The following is a 19,469-nucleotide window of genomic DNA, read 5'->3' on the forward strand; positions in this document are numbered from 1 at the left end:
GTCTCTCGCAGGGAAACCGTCAACATAATTTAACCAAAGCACTGGGTGAGCACTAAAAGTTACATTTCTAGCTCCCTAACGTAGTTTCTTACTTAAAGTTATTTCCAGCATGCCCTTCTCTCTTCGGAGGCTGTGGTGGGGCACGTACTACATTTCCCAGAATGCAAGCCTTACTTATCTTGCTGTCAAGCTCTTCGGGAATTGTAGTCCTCTGAGAGATGCTCATCCACAACTCCCAGTATGCACTTGGGGTTTGAATCGTGTGGTACGAAGAGGACTGTCGCTCAGCATGCCGGGAAAAGGGCCTGGCCCTTTTCGCTGGCTTGCTGCTGGGACGTGTTGACCGAGTCGCCGGACTACAACTCCCAGCGGGCCGTGCGTGAGAAGGCAGGCGGGCCCCCTTGCCGGAAGTCCGCTCTAGCCCTGAGCCCCCCAACTGCAGCCAGAGCCAGAGCCCTCCAGTCGCCACTGGATCGGGGCCGCTGGGGTCCGGACAGGGGTCGCCATGGTAACGGGGGCGCGCCCTCGCCTGGGACGGGCGGAGGGGGGTCCGCGTGCAGACACCTAAGCCCTGTTGTGCAAATGACAACCCCCCTGCCGCGGTGCGATGGTCTGGGCCGAGCGCGGGCTCGCAGAGTTGGGGAAGATCAAGGACCGGGAAGGGAGGGGGGAACACGGCAGTGACTTTTCGCTCGGGGGTGGCTGGGGGTCCCGAGGCGTAGGGACATTGGAGACGCGAGGGGAGTGTCACGGGGAGAGGGCTGTGCGGGTGGGAGACATTGGAGGTGGTGGGGTTCTTGAAACAAGGGAGGAAAAGACTGGCAGGGCAGGGTCTCAGGGATAAGGCGAGGGGATTGGAGGTGTGGAGGGGGCACGCTAATAGGAGGACTCTCTTAGTGTGAGGCGGGAGCGTTGGAGGCGAATGAGAGACTTTGGAACTGGGGAGAGGGGGCCCTTCCTGATGGGAGGGGTCTCCAGAGGTAGGGAGCTGGCATCGCAGGCGGAGAGGAGGTGTTGAAACAGGGACGGGATACTGCTGGGGAAAGGGAGATGATCTCAAGGGAAAGGGACTGGGCGCTGGAGATCTGAATAAGGCAACTGTAGGGAATGAATGGGGCTTTCGAGTCGAGGAATGTGGGCTGCGAAGGGGGAGAGGGGTGGAGGTAGGGAGTGGATACCAGAAATAACTGGCGAGCATTGGAGCTGGTTTTCCCAAGAGGAGTAGTCTCTGGGGATAGGGAGGAGGCTTTGGAGGTGAGAGGAGGTGCAGGAGATGGGAGGGGGCTCGTGGGGGAGGGGCTAGTAATTGGATTTGGGGAGAGGGCAGCACCCCTCCCCCCAGAATGGTGGGCTTTGGAACAGAAGAAAGTGTTCTTTGAGCAGGGAGTCTAGAAAGGCAATGAATGGAGGAAGATGTCAGAACAGCAGTGTTCTAGGAGGCAAGATGTGGTCTTTGGAACACCGGACGAGGCGTTTCAGTCAGAGAAGGAATGTCTTAAAAAAATGGCCCATTGAGGCCTGAGGGAAGGGATTGAAATGGAGAGAGTGGAGGTCGAAGAGAGTATCTCCAGAGGAGAAGGTCTGGGAGATTGGGAAAGTTGGGGGTATCCACATGGGGCATCCAGAGGGGTGAGCAGTAGGGGGGAGGAAACTTCTCAGGGTGAATCCCCAGAGGTGGAAAGATTCTAATTGTGGGAGAGAAGACACGGAAGAGGTGTATGAGGGAATTTGGGGGCAAGTGGCTGAGCTCCTTCCCCTCAGCTCTGTGGGCCTCTTTCTAGCTCCCCTTTCCATATGCCCTATATATCTCCAGCTCTGCCCCCCCAGGCTATGGTTGCCTGTGTGCCCTCCCCCCAGGCCTCTTCCCTTCCTGCCCAGGACCCCTGCCCTGTCAGGAAGTGGTTTTCCCTGGCTCAGCAGAAGGGGTTCTTGGAAGGAGAGTGTAATATCCTGTTCCCGTCCAGCTTGGTTGGTTGGGGGAGGGGGGGATAGAGTGTGGCAAATATGCCTTAGCAAAGAGAGTGGACTCCAGTTAAAGGGTGGAGGCTCCCACAAGTCAGGGTAGGGGGGTTTAGGGCAAAGCCGTCTGACTCCCAGCTCTGTTTTTTGGCTGTGAGACTTCCTTTCCTTGAGCCTCAGTTTCCTCATCTATAAAATGGGTATAAGTATGCCTGTGTCAGACAGAACTGGGCCCAAAGGCAGGCTTCCTAGTGGGTGAGCTTGGGGCATGGTTTTCTCAAAGACAAATAATGAAGAATTACAATGCTAAAAAGAGCTAATACTTAAACATTATACAATGAGTGTATAACACACAGTTTGTGCTAGTCACTGTACTGTACCCCTTGTGCTTATTAACCTGAGCAGCAGTCCTGTGAGGGAGGTATTCTCTCATTTTGTCCATTATACACAAGGGGAAAGACACGGAGGCCCAGAGAGGTTGAGTGACTTGCCTGTGGACACACAGCCAGTAGTGAGCAGTGCCAGGATTTATTCTGGCTCCAAAGTCTGGGTTCTTAGCCAGTTGGTCAAACTGCTCTGAGTCATAATAATAGCTAACTGTATTGAGTGTGCAGTATATACTAGACATAGGCTAAGCATAGCTGGCATTAACTCATTAAATTTACACAGCAGCACTATGAGGGTTGACCTGGCTTTTCAAAACCATAATAAATTTCCTAGCCATATCTGATGCTGATTGTCGTAGCTGACACAGAACGCTTATTCAGCCAGGCGTTTGTTAGAGTACTTCTACATTGTCTGTTCCTCATTACTCCCTTATATGGATAGTACTATTATTATTCCTATTTACAGGTGAATAAACTGAGGCACTGAGCAGTTAAAAACCAAGCCCAAACCCATTGCCATCAAGTCGATTCCGACTCGTAGCAACCCTATAGCACAGAACACAACTGCCCCCTCGGGTTTCCAAGGCTGTAATCTTCACGGAAGCAGACTGCCACATCTTTCTCCTGTGGAGAGTCTGGTGGGTTCGAACTGTTGACCTTTCGGTTAGCAGCCTAGTGCTTAACCATTGCACCATCAGGGCTCCTTAAGTTACTTAAATAGTAGCAGCCACTTTGGAAAACAGCTTGTCAGTTTCTGAAGAAGTTAAATATAGAGTCACCATGTTGTTATTGTTGCGTGCCATCGCATTGATTCCAACTTAAAGTGACCCTATACGACAGAGTAGAACTGCCCCATAGGGTTTCCTAGGTTCTAATCTGTTTGCAGCAGATCACCAGGTCTTTTCTCCCCTCCTAGGTATATACCCAAAACCAAACCAAACCAAACCCACTGCCGTTGAGTCAATTCCGACTCATAACTACCCTATAGGACAGAGTAGAGCTGCCCCATTGAGTTTCCAAGGAGCGCCTGGTGGATTCGAACTGCCGACCTCTTGGTTAGGAGCTGTAGTACTTAACCACTATGCGACCAGGGTTTCTGTATATACCCAAGAGAAATGAAAACTTGTACATGAATGTTCACAGCAGCACTTTTCACAATAGTCAAGAGGGGGAAACAACCCAAATGCCCGTCAACTGATGAACGGGTAGATAATGTAGTATATCCATACCATGGACTATTATTCTACAATAAAGAGAAATGCAGTATGATATGTGTTACAACACTGATGAACCTAGAAAACGTCAAGTGAAAGAAGCCGGACACAAAAGGCCACATGGGATTCCATTGATAGGAAATGTCCAGAGTAGGCAGATCCATAGAGACAGAAAGCAGATTAGTGATTGCCAAGAGCTGGAGGGAGAGAGAGAATGGGGAGTGACTGCAAAGGGGTCTGGGGTTTCTTTTTGGGGTGATGAGTACTCACCCCAAATGAGCACCTTGCTCCTAATGTCCTGGTATTAGGTAGTAGTGATGTTTGCACAACTGCGTAAATATATATATAAAAACCGTTGACTCGTGTACACTTTAGGGTATGTGAATTATACCTCAATAAAACAAATTAGTAAAAAAAAAAAAAAAAAAAAAGGCAGAGCCGGAGCTCAAACCAAAGAAGTCAGAAACACAAGCGTTTGTTGAGTGCCTGCTGTGTACCAGATGCTGAACTAAGTTTATGAGCTTATTTAGCCTTCAAAACAACCCGACAAGATACGTCTTCTTAGCAAGCTTGTTTTGCAGGTGAGGAAACTAAGGCTGAGAGAGACAGATCTCTTGTCCGAGGTCACACTGCAAAGAAGGGGGGCTGGCACCTGGGACTCAGGGCCCTGCGGGAACCCGAGTCTCACCGGAGGGAATTTACTCCACTGGGGTGTTGAGGGTGCCTGGGATGGGAGTGTGAGGCCGGGGCGGCTTGGTTGGGCTCTGGGGAGCGCTGAGAGCTCTGGGAGGCTTGGGCCCTAGGGCCCCGGCACGGTGGGTGGAGCGGGGTGGGTGGAGCGGTGGGCACCTCCCAGCCCTGGCTCCCCCTCCTTCCCTCCCTCCCAGCCTCCCTGCACCCGCCTGCCTCTTTCACTTCCTCGTCCTCCCGCTGCCCACAGATCCGCTTCATTCTTATCCAAAACCGGGCGGGCAAGACCCGCCTGGCCAAGTGGTACATGCAGTTTGACGACGACGAGAAACAGAAGTTGATAGAGGAGGTGCACGCCGTGGTCACCGTCCGCGATGCTAAGCACACCAACTTTGTGGAGGTGAGAGACCCCGCCACCCCTTCTCTTCCAAGGCAAGCTCAGCCTCTTACCCCGAAATTCCCTCCCAGGCCTCTTCCTTGTTTCTCCTCCCAGCTAGAATCGCCCCACCCCTGGGGATCCACCTGAGAAGGCCCCTCCCGCCTGTGTTCCCATCCATCCCACAGTCCCCTCCTTCCCCTGGAGGCTTTCCTTCCCTGCCTGCTGCCAACCCCTAACTGCAGGAACCCTCTGACCCTCCCTCCTTCCTGTATTCATTCACAGGATACTTTTTCTTGTAAGCTTTCTTGTTTTTTTACTTTTCAATGTAAAAGTTTTCAAGCATACAGATGAGTACAGGAGAGAAAAGGAGATAGGAGATTCATACACTTGCCACCCAGATTCCCCCTCCTTCCCCACATTTAACCAGCATTTATATTACCCAGGAGTCCTTGGGTAGCACAGACAGTTAAGTGCTGGCTGCTAACCAAAAGGCTGGTGGTTCAAATCCACCCAGAGGCACCTTGGAAGAAAGGTCTGGCAATCCGCTTCTGAAAACTCAGCCACCAAAAATCCTACGGAGCCCAGTTCTACTCTGACATACGAGGGGTCGCTGAGAGTTGGAATCAATTCCACAGCGACTGGTTTGGGTTATTTTTCTTTTTAATATTACCCAGATTTAATCAGTATTAATGTTCTTGCCTTTTTATTCTATTTTTGTTGTTTGTTGTTCACTGAAGCCTTTTTTTTTTTTTTTTTTGGTGCCTTTTGAAATATTACCATAGAAATTTTCAAACACTCAAAGGTAGAGAGGATAATACAGCAAACTATCCGTTGCTGCCGTGTTTTGAATTAAATTACAAACATCTTGATATTTCACTCCTCGATATTTCAGGGTGCAGTTTTTTTTTTTTTAATAATATTTTACTGTGTTTTCAGCGAAAGTTTACACAGCGAATTAGGTTCCCCTTTGAAATTTCTGAACAGGTTGTTCGGCAACGTTAGTTATGTTTTTCACCATGCGTCAGCCGTCTCTTTAATTGCGCTCTGGTTGTTCCGTTTCCAGTGCTCTAGTTTCCCTGCCCCCTTATCGTCTCATCTTTGCTTTAGAATAAACTTTTGTCCTTTTAGTTCAGGATGTGTCTTGAAAAATGAAGCCACGTCCTGCCTTACCACAATACCATGATCAGACCTGATAAAATTTATCATAATTCCACAGTATTCTTTGAATACCAAAATCAAACCCATTGCCACTGAGTCGATTCCAACTCATGGTGACCCTATGGGACAGAGTAAAAAAAAAAACAAAAAAAACTAGTGCCAGTAGAACTCCCCTATATGGTTTCCAAAGAGTGGCTGGTGGATTTGAACTGCTGACCTTTTGGATAGCAGCCAAATACTTACCCTGCACCAATATTTAAATTTTCCCGAATGGATCTCTAAAGCTGATTTGTACCAGTCCAGTCAAGTATCTTTCAGTTGCTATGTCTGTTTGGTCTCTCTTAATCTAGAAGTCTCCACCTTTTATTCTCATGGCATTAATCAGTTGAAGAGATCAGACTGATTGTCCTATGGAATTCAGGAGGTATTTACTGAAGGCCTACTATGTGCCAGGCACTTTTCCAGGTGCTGGGGATACAGCAGTGAACCTAACAGACACAGTCCCTGTCCTGGGAAAGTGATGTCCTAGTTGGTATAGGAGTCAGACGGCAACACATTTAGTGTGTCAGATGGTGAGAAATGCCAGGGAGAAAAATAAGCTCATACAGGGAGTGGAAGGAGGCCTGGTGGTATACTGGTTAAGCGCTCGGCAGCTAACTGAAAGATCATCAGTTCAAACCCACCAGCCACGTCGGGGGAGAAAGATTTGGCAGTCTGCTTCCATAAAGATTACAGCCTTGGAAACCCTACGGGCAGCTTGCTGTGTCCTATAGGGTCGTTATGATTCAGCATCAACTCAACGGCATGCAACAGACAAGACTCTCATTGTCAAGGAGCCTGGGTGGTGCAAGTGGTTTGCGATCGGCTGCTAGCCCAGAGGTTGGCAGTTCGAACTCACCCAGTGGCTGATGGGGAATGGGGGTGGATGACACATGTTTTAAAAAATATTTTTTATTTTATTGTTGGTGAAAATGTGCACAGCAAAACTCGCTTCCGTTTAGCCGTTTCTAAACATATTGGCCAGTGACATTGGTTACATTTCTCACGTGTGTCAACATTTCATTATTTCTGTCCCAGTTGTTTTACTCCCATTGACTTAAACTCCCTTCTCATCTATGCTTTAAAATAGCTGTGTCCATTTGGTCTCACGTAGGCTCCACTTTCTCTCGCACTCCACCTCTACGCCTCGGACTCCACCTCAGGCATGCTGGCCCTCTTGCTATTCCTGGAACACCCTAAGTGTGTTCCGGCCCCAGAGCCTTTCAACTTGTCCGGATTTAGTTGGAGCCCTGGTGGCTTTTTTAAAAAAGAACACAGTACTCAATGGTGACAGTCTTTACTTTTTGTGCTAAACTGTTGCTTAGTTTAAAGGGGATAGTTTCAGTTCAAGATTTGAAAAGTAACTCAGGGCCTTAGTCTCAGGAATTCCTCCAGCCTCAATAGGCCCACTAAGTCTAGATTCTTTAGGAATTTGCAGTTCCGTGCCACATTTTTCTCCCTTTCTATCAGGAGCCACCTGTTGTGTCCGGGATGGGTGACAGATTTAAACAATCTGGACAGGGAGGGCCTCACTGAAAAGGTGACATTTGAGTCAAGGCCTGAAGATGTTGAGAGAATGAGATGGTATATGAGAGACGAACATTCCAAGCCAAATGGACAACCAGTGCAAAAGCCCTGAGGCAGAGACACCCCTCAGGTGTTCTAGGAATAGCAAGAACAGCACTGGAGGGGAGGGTAGGAGGAGATGAGGTTGAAGAGGTAACAGAGGCAGATCATGGGACCTTGTGGGCCATGGTGAGGACATCGGCTTTTACTCTGAGTGAGACGGGAGGGAGGGTTTCCAGCAGAGAAAGGAACATGAGCAGACTTAAGCTTCAGGGATTCCTCTAGAAGGCGACAAGAGCCAAAGTAGGGGGACCACCAAAGTAGGAGGTGACTGGAGTGGCCCAGGTGAGAGCTGCAGGTAATCGGAACCAGGGTGGAAGCAGCAGAGGTGGCAAGAAGTGTTTTGTAAGTTGTTGTTGTTAGTTGCCATCAAGTTGATTTCGACTCAGAGCAACCCTGTGTGATAGAGTAGAACTGCCCCATTGGGTTTTCTAGGCTGTGATCTTTATGGAAGCAGATGGCCAGGTCTTTCTCTTGAAGAGCCAGCTGGGTGGGTTCAAATTGCCAACCTTTCAGTTAGCAGCTAAGTGCTTAACTGCTGCACCACTAGGGCTCCAACTATGTGGGAACAAGCCCAAAGGCCCTGAGGCAGGAACACACCTAGGGCATTCTAGGAATCACAAGAGGGCCAGCATGTCTGAGATAGAGTCGGAGGACTGGAGGTAGAGTGTGAGAGAAAGAGGAGCCAGGAATGCTGTCCAGGCTTGGGGCTTGAGCAACCCATAGGATGGAGCTGGGAGGTGCTCAGTGAGGCTGGAATAGACAGCCAGGAAGGTTGGCCGTCAGATGAGAATGTCGAGTGGGGCCTGACCTTCAGCCCTTAGGTTCCTCCAGGGTCTAGGCCCAGGTATTTAACATGCTCATTCATTCATTTATTCATTCATGTATTCACATTCCTTGTGGGCCTCCCTATGCTGGGGACACAGCAGTGACCAAGACAGCCCTGGCTCTCCCCTCATGTGTCTCATAGTCCAGTGGGGGTGATAGAACTGTCCCCAGACAGTGACAACTGAGAGCGGGCAGGCCTGGAACGGGAGAGCCCAGAGGGGGCTGGGGTATCCAGCAGGAGCACTTATCCCAGTCGGGAGGAAGAGACTTATCTGAGCGTATATAGTAGAAGAGCTGGGGGTCTGGGCAGACCCTTGAGAGCCTGGAAACGTAAAATGGAGGCTGAGGAGCCTGTGAGAATGGAGCAACAGCCAGCGGAGTAGGAGGTCCTGGGAGGTGACACCAGGAAAGTGAGTCAGTGTCAGACCCTGGAGAGGTCACGCTAGCTCCAAGGGTCAGTCCTTAACGTGACTCCAGATGAAACTCTCTGGGCCACTCCGCAAACCCTGTCACCCAGAGAATGGTGTTCAAACCATTTGATCCCATATCTGTTGTTGATTTGTGACTTAGGTGACCCAGGATGTTACAGAGCAGAACTGCCCCGTAGGGTTTTCTTGGCTGTAACCTTTTACAGAGGAGCCCTGGTGGCACAGTGGTTGAGTGTTTGGATGCTAACCAAAAGGTTGGTGGTTCGAACCCACCAGTTGCTCCACAGAGAAAGATGTGGCAGTCTACTCCTGTAAAGATTACAGCCTTGGAAACACTATGGGGCAGCTCTACTCTGTCCTACCAGGTTGCTGAGACTCACAATCGACTCAATGGCAACGGGTTTAATCCTTACGGAAGCAGATTGCCAAACCTTTGTTCCACAGTGCCTTCGTGTGGGTTTGAACTGCCAACCTTTGGGTTACCAGCCGAGTGCAAACGTTTGCACCATCCAGGGACCTTTGATTGTGTATCTGAATCAATTAAAAAAAAAGTACAGCAGGCACTTGATATATGCTTATTTATCTGTGGGTTGTGTGGACACTACTGTAATAATATTTTAGAAAACATACTTCAAGTATAGAAATTAAAAGAATGAGCTGAGAAAGAATAAAAATCCAGTGTTCGCTCTAAGGAGCCTGGGTAGTGCAGCGGTAAGCGCTTGGCTGCTAACCGAAGGCTGGTGGTTCAGACCCACCCAGTGGCTCCGCAGGAGAAAGGCCTCGTGATCTGCTTCTGTAGATTGTTGTAGTTGTGTGCCACCGCCTAGAAAACCCTGTGGGGTGGTTCTGCTCTGTCACAGGGGGTTCCCGTGAGTCAAAAAATCCTCTTGAGGGCACACAACAACATTGTCTCTCACAATTGCCACCAGGTGGCGCCACACACACACATAGCCCAGGCCTACCGGTACCAGTTACCCTGGAGTGGACTCTGACTCACGGTGACTCCGCGTGTGTCGCCGAGTAGAACTGTGCTCTGTAGGGTTTACAATGTCAGGTTTTTCAGGAGTAGATTGCCAGGCCTTTCTTCCAAAGGTTCAGGTCAACGTGAACCTCCAACTTTTTGGTTAGCAGCGAAGTGTGTAAGCTATTTCTACCACCCACAGATTCCTCCCAGGCCTGGAGCAGAGATGTTCTGATTTTGGCCAAAGACACTGTGCATTGCAACTATATTTATCTAGTCTGTGTGTCTTTATCTATTTATCACCTTACACACACATAAAATTAGAGCCCATGTCCCTGATGCCTGAGTGTTTATTCCCAAGTTATGTGTGTATGAGCATAGTCATATTTATAGATATTACAGCTTAGCGAGGGCAAGGCCCAGGGCTTTCTTGGGTACAGTGGTGACCTCTGCACTGCCCAGCACAGGGCTTGGCATGCAGTAGGTGCACAGGAAATATCTGTGGGATGATTGAATGAATGAATTCTATCTGGAGGCAACAGAGGGCCCCAGAAGAGATGACAGGGTCACATCAATGCTGGTGAACATGCCAGGCTGCCTGGGCTGTTGCATCAGCTGTTCCCTCTGCCTGGAGACTCCATCCCATCAACTCCTGCTCATCCTGCGGGGCTCAACTCAGATGCCCCCTCCTCCAGGAAGCCCTGCCTGACTCCTTCTGGGCTCCCCCATTCTGGCCCTGCCAGCTCTGGGTGGTCCTCTAGAGATGAGTCTGTCTCTCCCACTGGACCGGGAATCCCGGGAAGGTAGAGCCAGGGCTGTCTTGGTCTCCACTGTGTCCCCAGCACTTGGTCAGGCACAGAGCTGGGCCCCAGGGACCACGTGTGGAATGTAGGACCTCTCAGTCTGGCCCATTGGGTCCTGGGCATTCTCTGTTGCTGACAGTTTCTCTGGCCCACAGTTCCGGAACTTCAAGATCATCTACCGGCGCTACGCTGGCCTCTACTTCTGCATCTGTGTGGACGTCAATGACAACAACCTGGCCTACCTGGAGGCCATCCACAACTTCGTGGAGGTGTGCGGGGCCTGGCAGGCAGGGCTGGGGAGGGTGGGGCGTGCGCGCAGAGCCCCCTCTCCGCTCCTCTCTGTGATGGGCGGGGCTCTGTCTTTCTCCGCTCACCTCCTGTTTCTTTTTGTCCCTGTCTCTCTTTGTGTGTGAGTATCTGCTCCAGCGACTGATGTCCTTATGCTGCTGTGTCAGTCTCTGTCTTTCTGTCTCTGTCCTTCCAGCTTCTCCCCGTTTGTCTGTTCCCCGCCTGTCCGTTCATCTTTCTCCCCCGCCTCAGTCTGTTTTCTTTGCCATCTTTTTCTGTTATCATCTGATGATGTTTGCTTCTCTTTCTCCCTGTCAGATTTTTTTTTTTAAAACTGTATTGTGCTTTAGGTAAAAGTTTACTGTGCAAATGAGTCTCTCAAAAATTTATACACAAATTGTTTTGTGACATCCCTGCAATGTGTCAGCACTCTCCCCCTTTCCCTTTACGGCCCGGTTTCCCTGTGTCCATTTGGTCCAGTGTTCCTGCCCTTTCCTGCCTTCTTGTCTTTGCCTCTGGGCAGGGGTTGCCCATTTGGTCTCATAGACTTGATTGAACTAAGGAGCACGTTCCTCATGTGTGTTATTGTTTGTTTGATAGGCCTGTCTAATATTTGGCTGAAAGGTGGACTTTGGTTTGAGTTGGTAGGGTATCGGGGGGCCATAATCCTGGGGGTTCATCCAGTCTCTGTCAGACCAGTAAATTTGATCTTTTTTTTCCTTTTTTGTGAATTTGAATTTTGTTTTACATTTTTCTTCTGTTTTGTCCAGGACCCTCTATTGTGATCCCTGTCAGAGCAGTTAGTGGTAGCCGGGCACCATCTAGTTCTTCTGGGCTTAGGCTAGTGGAGGCTGTGGTTCATGTGGTCCATGAGTCCTTCGGACTAGTATTTTCTTTGTGTCTTTGGTTTTCTTCGTTCTCCTTTGCTCCAGGTGGGATGGGACCAGTAGATACATCTTAGATGGCCACTCGCGAGCTTTTAAGATACTGCATGCTACTCACCAGAATAGGATATAGAACATTTTCTTTATGAGCTGTGTTATACCAGTTGACCTAGATGTCCCCCAAGACCAGGGTCCCCAGCCCTCAGGCCCAGTAACTTGGTCCCTCAAGGTGTTTGGTTGTGTCTAGGCAGCTTCAATGCCTTTGCTACAGTCAGGTTGTACTGACTTCTCCTATATTGTGTGCCGTCTTTTCCTTCACCAAAGTCAGTCACAAAAGGACAAATATTGTATGAGATCCCTGTCAGATTTTGGCCAAAGACACAATATTTTGCAATCTAGTCTCTGTTTATCTAGTGTACATATCTATATTTATCTATATCACCTTTCTTTCCATTTCTCGGTTTCTTGCTCCACTCTCAATCTGTCTTTTTTTTCCCCCGTCTCTTCTTTTCCTTTTTAAGTAATATTTTATTGTGTTTTTGGTGAAGGTTTACCCAGCAGTTTAGGTTCCCATTCAACAATTTCTCCACAAGTTGTTCAGTGACACTGATTATGTTCTTCACAGCATGCATTGCCATCTCTTCTTGATGATCTTTGTGTCTTTGTCTCTTTCTCACCATTTTTCTGTCTTCCTCGGTTTCTCTGTTTGTTTATTGAGTTGAAATTCACATAGCATAAAACTAACCATTTTAAAGTGAACGATTCAATGGCATTTAGTCCATTCACAGTGCCGTGGAGCTTCTGCCTCTATCTAGTTCCAAAACGCTCTCATCACCCCGAAATAAAACCCCCATTAAGCTGTGGCACACATCTGCCATGTACTGGTAACCACAAACCTGCTTTCTATCTCTGTGTGTTTGTCTACTGTAGATGTTTCATATAAATGGAATGATACGATGCCTGACCTTCTACGTCTGACTTATTTTTCTTAAAACTGTAAAGAAAACCTGTTGCCATCAAGTCAGTTTGGACTGCCCCATAGGGTTTCCAAGGAGTGCCTAGTGGATTCGAACTGCTGACCTTTTGGTTAGCAACTGAGCTCTTAACCACTACGCCACCAGGGTTTCTAATTTCTCTTAGCATAATGTTTTTAAGATTCATCCACATGGTGGCATGTATCGTCATGCCTTCTTTGTGGCTGAGTAATATTCCATGGTATGGATGGACCACGTTTTGTTGATCCATTCATCTGTTGATGGACACTTGGGTTCTTTCTACCTTTCGGCTATTGGGAACAGTGCCACAGTGAACACTGGAGTGTAAGTATCTGAGTCCCTGCCTTCATGTCTTTTGGGCATATACCTAGGAGTGGAACTGCTGGGTCATATGGTAATTCTCGTTTACTATATGTTTAATCTTTTTAACTTTTTAAAAATCTTATTTATGTTGTTCTTGAGAAAACAAAACTAGCAAAATAGACACCAGTTCAACCATTTCTACATGTCCAATTCAGTGACATTGATTACATTCTTTGAGTTGTGCAACCATTCTCACCTCCTTTGCTGGGTTGTTCCTCCCCATTAACATAAATTCACTGTACCCTAAGCTTACTGCCTAATCTTTCAAGTTGCTGTTGTCACTTTGATGCCACATAGCTCTTAAAAGAGCACAATGCTCAAGACAGACATTTACTAGTTAAGCTAAACTATTGTTTGGTTTTAAGAAGACTCCAGTGGATATCTTTGGTTCAATGTTTAGAGATTACCTCAGAGCAATAGTTTCAGGGTTTCATCCATCCTGCCTAGGTTTGGAAATTCTGAAACCTATGAGAATTTGAAATTCTTTTCTGCCACGTTCCCTGTCTATGTTTAACCTTTTGCGGAACTGCCCAGCGTTTTCCACAGCGGCTGCACCATTTTACATTCCCGCCAGCAGTGGAAGAGGGCTCCAGTTTCCCTACATCCTCACCAACGCTTGCTGATAATAGTCATCCTAGTGGGTGTGAAGTGCCGTCTCATTGTGGCTTTAATCTGGGTTTCCCCAGTGACTAATGATGTAGAGGGTCTTTGCATGTGCTTATTGGTCGTTTGTCTCTCTTCCTTGAAAAAATGTCTATTCAAGTCCTTTGCCCACTTTTCAGATGGATTGTTCGTCTTTTGTTGTTGAGTTGTGGGAGTTCTTTATATATTGTGGATACTAGACCCTTATCAGGTACATGATTTGCAAGTATTTTCTCCCATCCTGCGGGCTGCCTTTGCACTTTCATGTTTGTGTCCTTTGACCCACACAGGTTTTCATTTTGGTGATCTTGCTGTCATCTCTTTCTGAGGACCTTTGATCCAGTCTGTATCTCTCTTTCTTCCTGCCCAAGTCTTACCATTTCTGTCTTCTCCTCCCAGGTCTTAAATGAGTATTTCCACAATGTCTGTGAGCTGGACCTGGTGTTCAACTTCTATAAGGTAAGCTCTCGGTGCAGGTGTAGGAATTGGGGAGGGGATGGGGAGGAGGGTGAGCCACAGCCCCTCAGCCTCCCCTGTGTCTCCATGGGTGTTGATTTCCTGACTGTCAGGTCTCAGAGCCCCTAGGTTCCAGGTTTGGACCAACATCCCAGGGATCCCTTCCCTCACACCAGGGTCCCCCTCTTGACCTCCTTCCACTCAGGTTTACACAGTTGTGGATGAGATGTTCCTGGCCGGCGAGATCAGAGAGACCAGTCAGACAAAGGTGCTGAAACAGCTGCTGATGCTGCAGTCGTTGGAGTGAAGAGGGCAGGCGTGCCGCTCCTGGACCCCAGCCTCCCCGGACTCGCCCCTTGTTTCCCCTTGCCGGGCCTGGGGCCTGCCCCCAGCCACACCCTGCCCCAGCCGCCAGGGAGGAAGGGACCCAGCTGGGTCTGGGACACAAGGGAGGGGGCTGCCCCCAACTCCCCTTTGGGCCCCAGCTGTGGGTGGTGGCCACCTCGCGTGTATCGAGTAACCATGCCATTGTCATGTGATGCTGTGAGTGTGTGTGTGGAGCCCCCAATAAACCCGTGGCCCCCGCCTGGCCTCGCCTTCTCTGAGCCCTCTGCCTGTCAACCCCAGGAGCCACAGACACTCGGGGGCTGTGCCATCAGTCAGTCAGTCATCAAACGCCCCACCTCACTGAGCAGCATGGGGAACACAGACACACATCAGACCTGATGCTTTCCACAAAGGACCACAGGTCTGAAAGAGGGTGACAGATTTTGACACCACCCACTTGCTACTAAAATAATAATACTGATACCAAAACAAACCCATTGCTTTTGAGTCAATTCTGACTCATGGCAACCGCATGTGTTACAGAGTAGAACTGTTCCATAGGGTTTTCTTGGCTGTAATCTTTACAAAAGTAGATCGCCAGGCCTTTCTTCCATGGTACCATGGGCTAGGTCAGCACCACCCACCTTTAGGTTAGTAGCAAAAGCTTAATTGTCTGCGCCACCCAGGGGCCTTCAATGATAATACTGATACGTCACACCTAATAGCATGGGTATCTCCCAGGCAGTGTTCTCAGTGATTGACATGTGTTAGCTCACTTAATCCTTACAACAAGACCAGGAGGAGGGACTGTCATCTCCCTTCTACAGGTGCGTCACTGAGCCCAGGCAGGTTGAAAGACTTGCCCAAGCTCACACAGCTAGGAAGTGGCTGAGCCGGGTTGTGCTCCCAGACAGGTGCTCCAGAATCCTGGTTTGTAACTACCAGGCTCAACAGCCACTGGTTCTGTGTGAGATACTTACGTGCTTCCCAGCAACAGTGCTGTTGGCATTTGGGGTGGGACAATTCTTCATGGTAGAGGACTGTTCCACATGTGGCTTCCACCCACCAAATGCTGGGAGTGGCCCTGAGCCATCGTGACAGCAGAAGACACCCCCAGCTGTTTCCAGTGCCCTCTGGAGTGCTGGAGCCTGTCCCCGCGCCCCCACCCTGCCCATTCAGAGCAGAGTGTAAGGGCTGCCGGCCGCACCTGTGACTGGGGCCTTGGCAAGCTTAAAACAACCCAGGCCTGTACTGCCAGCCGTTGTTAATGTTACAGCCTCCCAGCTGCAGGAGGTCGGTGTGTCCCAGCACGTAGCTGCCACGTGGCAGCCATGCAACCTTGGAGTAGATCACCTCTCTTGCCTCGGTTTCTTCATCTGGAGAATACATTGATAATAGTTTTTACCTCACAGGGTATGTTTGAGGATTAAATGAGCTGATCTATGGGAAAGTTTAGAACAGCACCTGGTACTAGTAAACACTCATTCATTCAACAGACAAGTGCCTGCCGTGTGCAGGGCCTTGTTAGAGACACAGGAGGATGGGCGGGTGCTAGCTATAATCATTAAAAAAAAAATAATCATTACACACAGGGAAACAGGATTGGAGCAGTGAATTCCTTTATTTTGGACACATTTTGAGTTATGACAGCACTTAGAACACTATCGTTGGTTATATGTACTACACACAATGTTGCAGTCTGTAATTTGCTGATGTTTCTCATGCCAACCCTCAAAGACAAAGATGGGATTTATAAAAGTACTGTGACAAAAGGGAATAAAAATGAAAGCCGGAAAAAAAAAAGAGGTATACAACTTACATCAGAAACAACTGTAGGGTAATACTATTCAACTATTTGCATCCCCTTCCTAATGGAATCAGCTTTGCTCTTCCCCGAAGCATGCCGGGGATGAATTCGGGATGGACTCAGGCTAAAGAACAAGGCCAGGAGTGACATGACTGGGCCAGCGGCCAAGGCTGAGGAAAGCCTTAGCAACAGGAAGGGAAACGTCTGGGCCTGGATGTGAAGTCCCTGGAAACACTGACTGCCCAAGGACGTGGGAGAAAAACGATGAGCCTTGGTCCCAGCTGGAATGGTACATAAGCTCGGGTCTCTTGCTAGGTGGTTGTGGAAAATACTCCAGCCGGCCGCCACTGGAGAGCAGCTGCATACCCACGTCAGTAAGTTTCCCTGTACTCGTGAATCTGGAAAGTGCTACATGTCATTCTTCGGATTTTATCTGCCAGGACACACAGTGAGGGTCTTTCCTTGCTGGGGCTGTCCACCGACACCAACTTATAACGGTCGTCGGAAAGGAACCTTGTCGTAAGCCAGGGACGACCTGTATTAGGTTCTTGTTGCTGCTGTAACAAATGACCACAAACTTAATGACTTAAAACACCACGGATGTATTATCTTGCAGTTCCGAAGTCCAAAATGGGTTTCGCTGGGTTAAAATCAAGGTGTCGGCAGGGCTGCATTCTTTCAGAAGCTCCAGGGGAGAATCCGTCGTGTTGCACTTTCCAACTTGTTGCATTCCTTGGCCCATGGCCGCTTCCTCCATCTTCAAAGCCAGCAGCATAAAAAGCACCTTCCAAATTCTCTCTGACTCTAACCTTCCTTCCTCCCTCTTTCATTTATAAGGACTCTTGTGATTGTGTGGTGCCCACCCAGATAATCCAAGATAATGATAATTTCCCCATCTCAACATCCCTCATTTAATCACATCTGCAAGGTCCCTTTTGCCTGTAATGGAACAGTCACAGGCTCCGGGGGTTAAGATGTGGACATCTTGGGGCCATTATTCTGTCTACCACAAACCGCTAACAATGGTGTTTACGTAAGAGTTGGTTTTGTTAGCACCAAATCCCCACTCTGGGTAGGTTAACCAGGAAAGGGGTTCATTGACTGATACTCAGCAGCTCAGCGAAATCTTGGCAGTCAGGGGCAGGGCAGAGAGCCAGGCTTAGAGCTGCAGAACCTGGAACAGTGCACAAGATGGCACTGAGGAGCTGCTTTGTGACACTACCATTGCCGCCCTTGTACCTTGGACACCCCACAGCTGCTAGACCTGCTGCTCCAGCCTCTGGAACCTTCCCGGGACTGCCAGCCCCTGACAACTGCTTCTTCCTGGTCCCTACACCATCAGCTACTGCCCCCCGCCCCACTCATTCCCATCCCATCATGAGCAAAAGCAAACTTGACTCCATCCTGGAGCCTGGTTGTGTTCCCACAGCCTAGCTGCAAGGGAGTCCGGAAAGAGCACGCAGCTGTCGTGTGAAGGGTTCAGCCTCGGAAGGTGGGGGGTTCCTCAAGCAGAGGAAGGGGGTTCAGATGCTGGGTGGATGAACAGAAGGCCTTTAACTGTTCCCCAGCCAGGGTTCTGCTGAGAGGAAGTGATGAGGCAGAGGAGAAAGCCAGGTGCTATGGCTTCAGCAGCCTGAGCTTTCACTGCTGCTCTCTAGAATGTTATTATAGGAATAGCGGAAGCTACCACTTACTGCGTTGCTATGCCAGACTGTGTCCCGTGGACTTTATGGTGTTTATCTCAGGTAACCCTGATAACACACGTAGGTGTGTCACTCTTTCTTTATTGAGATATAATTCACATACTATAAAGTATACAATTCAGTGACATTTAATATATTCACAAGATTGTGCAACCATCCCCACTATCTAATTCCAGAACATTTCATCACCTCAAAAAAAAACCCTGTACCCATTGGCAGCCACTCCCCATTCACTCTCCCCCCAGCTCTCTGGCAACCACTAATCTGCTTTCTGTCTCCATCTCTGTGGATTTGCCTATTCTGGACATTTCATAGAAATGGATCCAGGCAATATATGGCCTTTTGTGACCGGCTTCTTTCACCTAGCATCGTGTTTTCAAGGTTCATCCATATTGTAGCATCTATCAGCTCGTTCCTTTCTATCCCCATTGTATCGAGGTACCACAGTTTGCGGATTCTCTCAGGGTGTGTGTGCGTGTGTGTTTCGTTTTGTTTTAATTTTCATTGTGGCGAAATATACACAACAAAACATTTCAACCATTTTTACATGTACAATTCAATGACATTAATCACATTCATGGTGTTGTACAACCATTACCGCTATCCATTTCCGTGGTTTTTCATCGCCTTTAACAAAGCCTCTGCACCCCTTACACAACGGGTATGTGTGTGTGTGTATTTTTGAGATGGAAAATACGGCAGCACATTTTATGCTGATGGGAATGGTCCGATAGACCAGGGACAGGCTGCTGGTGTGGGAGAGAAAGGGGAAGGCTAGAGTGAGAAGGGTGGGGTCTGGAGACACGAGGAGGCGTTGATACTAAGGGGCAACACAGGTAACTCTTCCCAAAGACCAGGTGGAAAGTGGGGGGGGGGGTCAGGCGCAGAGGCAGGTGGGTGCTGAGTGTGGAAGAGGGAGATCAAGGCAGTTCTTTCTTCAGTTGTCTTGGTGACGTGGGAAGCAGGGCTTCGAACCCGTTCATTCCGGTTTGAGCCCCTGCTGAGGATTTGCATTTCTACCCAGAGGTATACCGAATCAGAACCTACAGTTTAACAAGATCCCCAGGTGATTCTTACGTACAATAAATTTTGAGAACCACTGTTTACTAGTGGTTCTCAGAATTGGTCCCTAACCAGCATCATTGATGTAGCCCCTCGACCCCTATCACCTAACCACCTAATTCTGCTCTTTGGAGGCAACTGGTATAACCAGTGTCTTGGTTATCCTTCCAGAGGTATTCTATGCATTGAGAAACAATATGAACACACACACACAATTCTCTTCTCCCCCTTTTTAATACAAATGGTGGCATATTGATCACACAGATTCTTCACTTTGCTTTCTCTCCCTTAAGATATCTTGGCAATGATTCCAAAAGGGTATATAAAGAACTTGGTCATTCCTTTTTATGGCTATATTGTAGGGCAAGATTTGTTAAAACAGCAACAAAGCACTAACCATAAAAGAAGACAGATCATTTCCATTGAATTGAAAGTAACACCTCCATGCATCAAAGTCCACCATATGAGCTC

At 48.6% G+C, this 19,469-nt stretch overlaps 1 protein-coding gene across 1 annotated transcript; it reads left to right on the plus strand.

Moving 5' to 3' along the window:
* The first annotated feature begins 363 nt into the window (after window positions 1-363).
* On the plus strand, window positions 364-14,698 carry AP2S1 (adaptor related protein complex 2 subunit sigma 1). The gene is made up of 5 exons (XM_049901483.1): window positions 364-508; window positions 4,500-4,649; window positions 10,627-10,740; window positions 14,043-14,102; window positions 14,305-14,698. Exons 1-5 carry the CDS (start codon window positions 506-508, stop codon window positions 14,404-14,406), a joined length of 429 nt encoding a protein of 142 aa, XP_049757440.1. The 5' UTR covers window positions 364-505; the 3' UTR covers window positions 14,407-14,698.
* The last annotated feature ends 4,771 nt before the right edge of the window (window positions 14,699-19,469 follow it).

This window comes from Elephas maximus, chromosome 11, assembly GCF_024166365.1.
Source record: "Elephas maximus indicus isolate mEleMax1 chromosome 11, mEleMax1 primary haplotype, whole genome shotgun sequence".
Classification (NCBI taxonomy): domain Eukaryota; kingdom Metazoa; phylum Chordata; class Mammalia; order Proboscidea; family Elephantidae; genus Elephas; species Elephas maximus.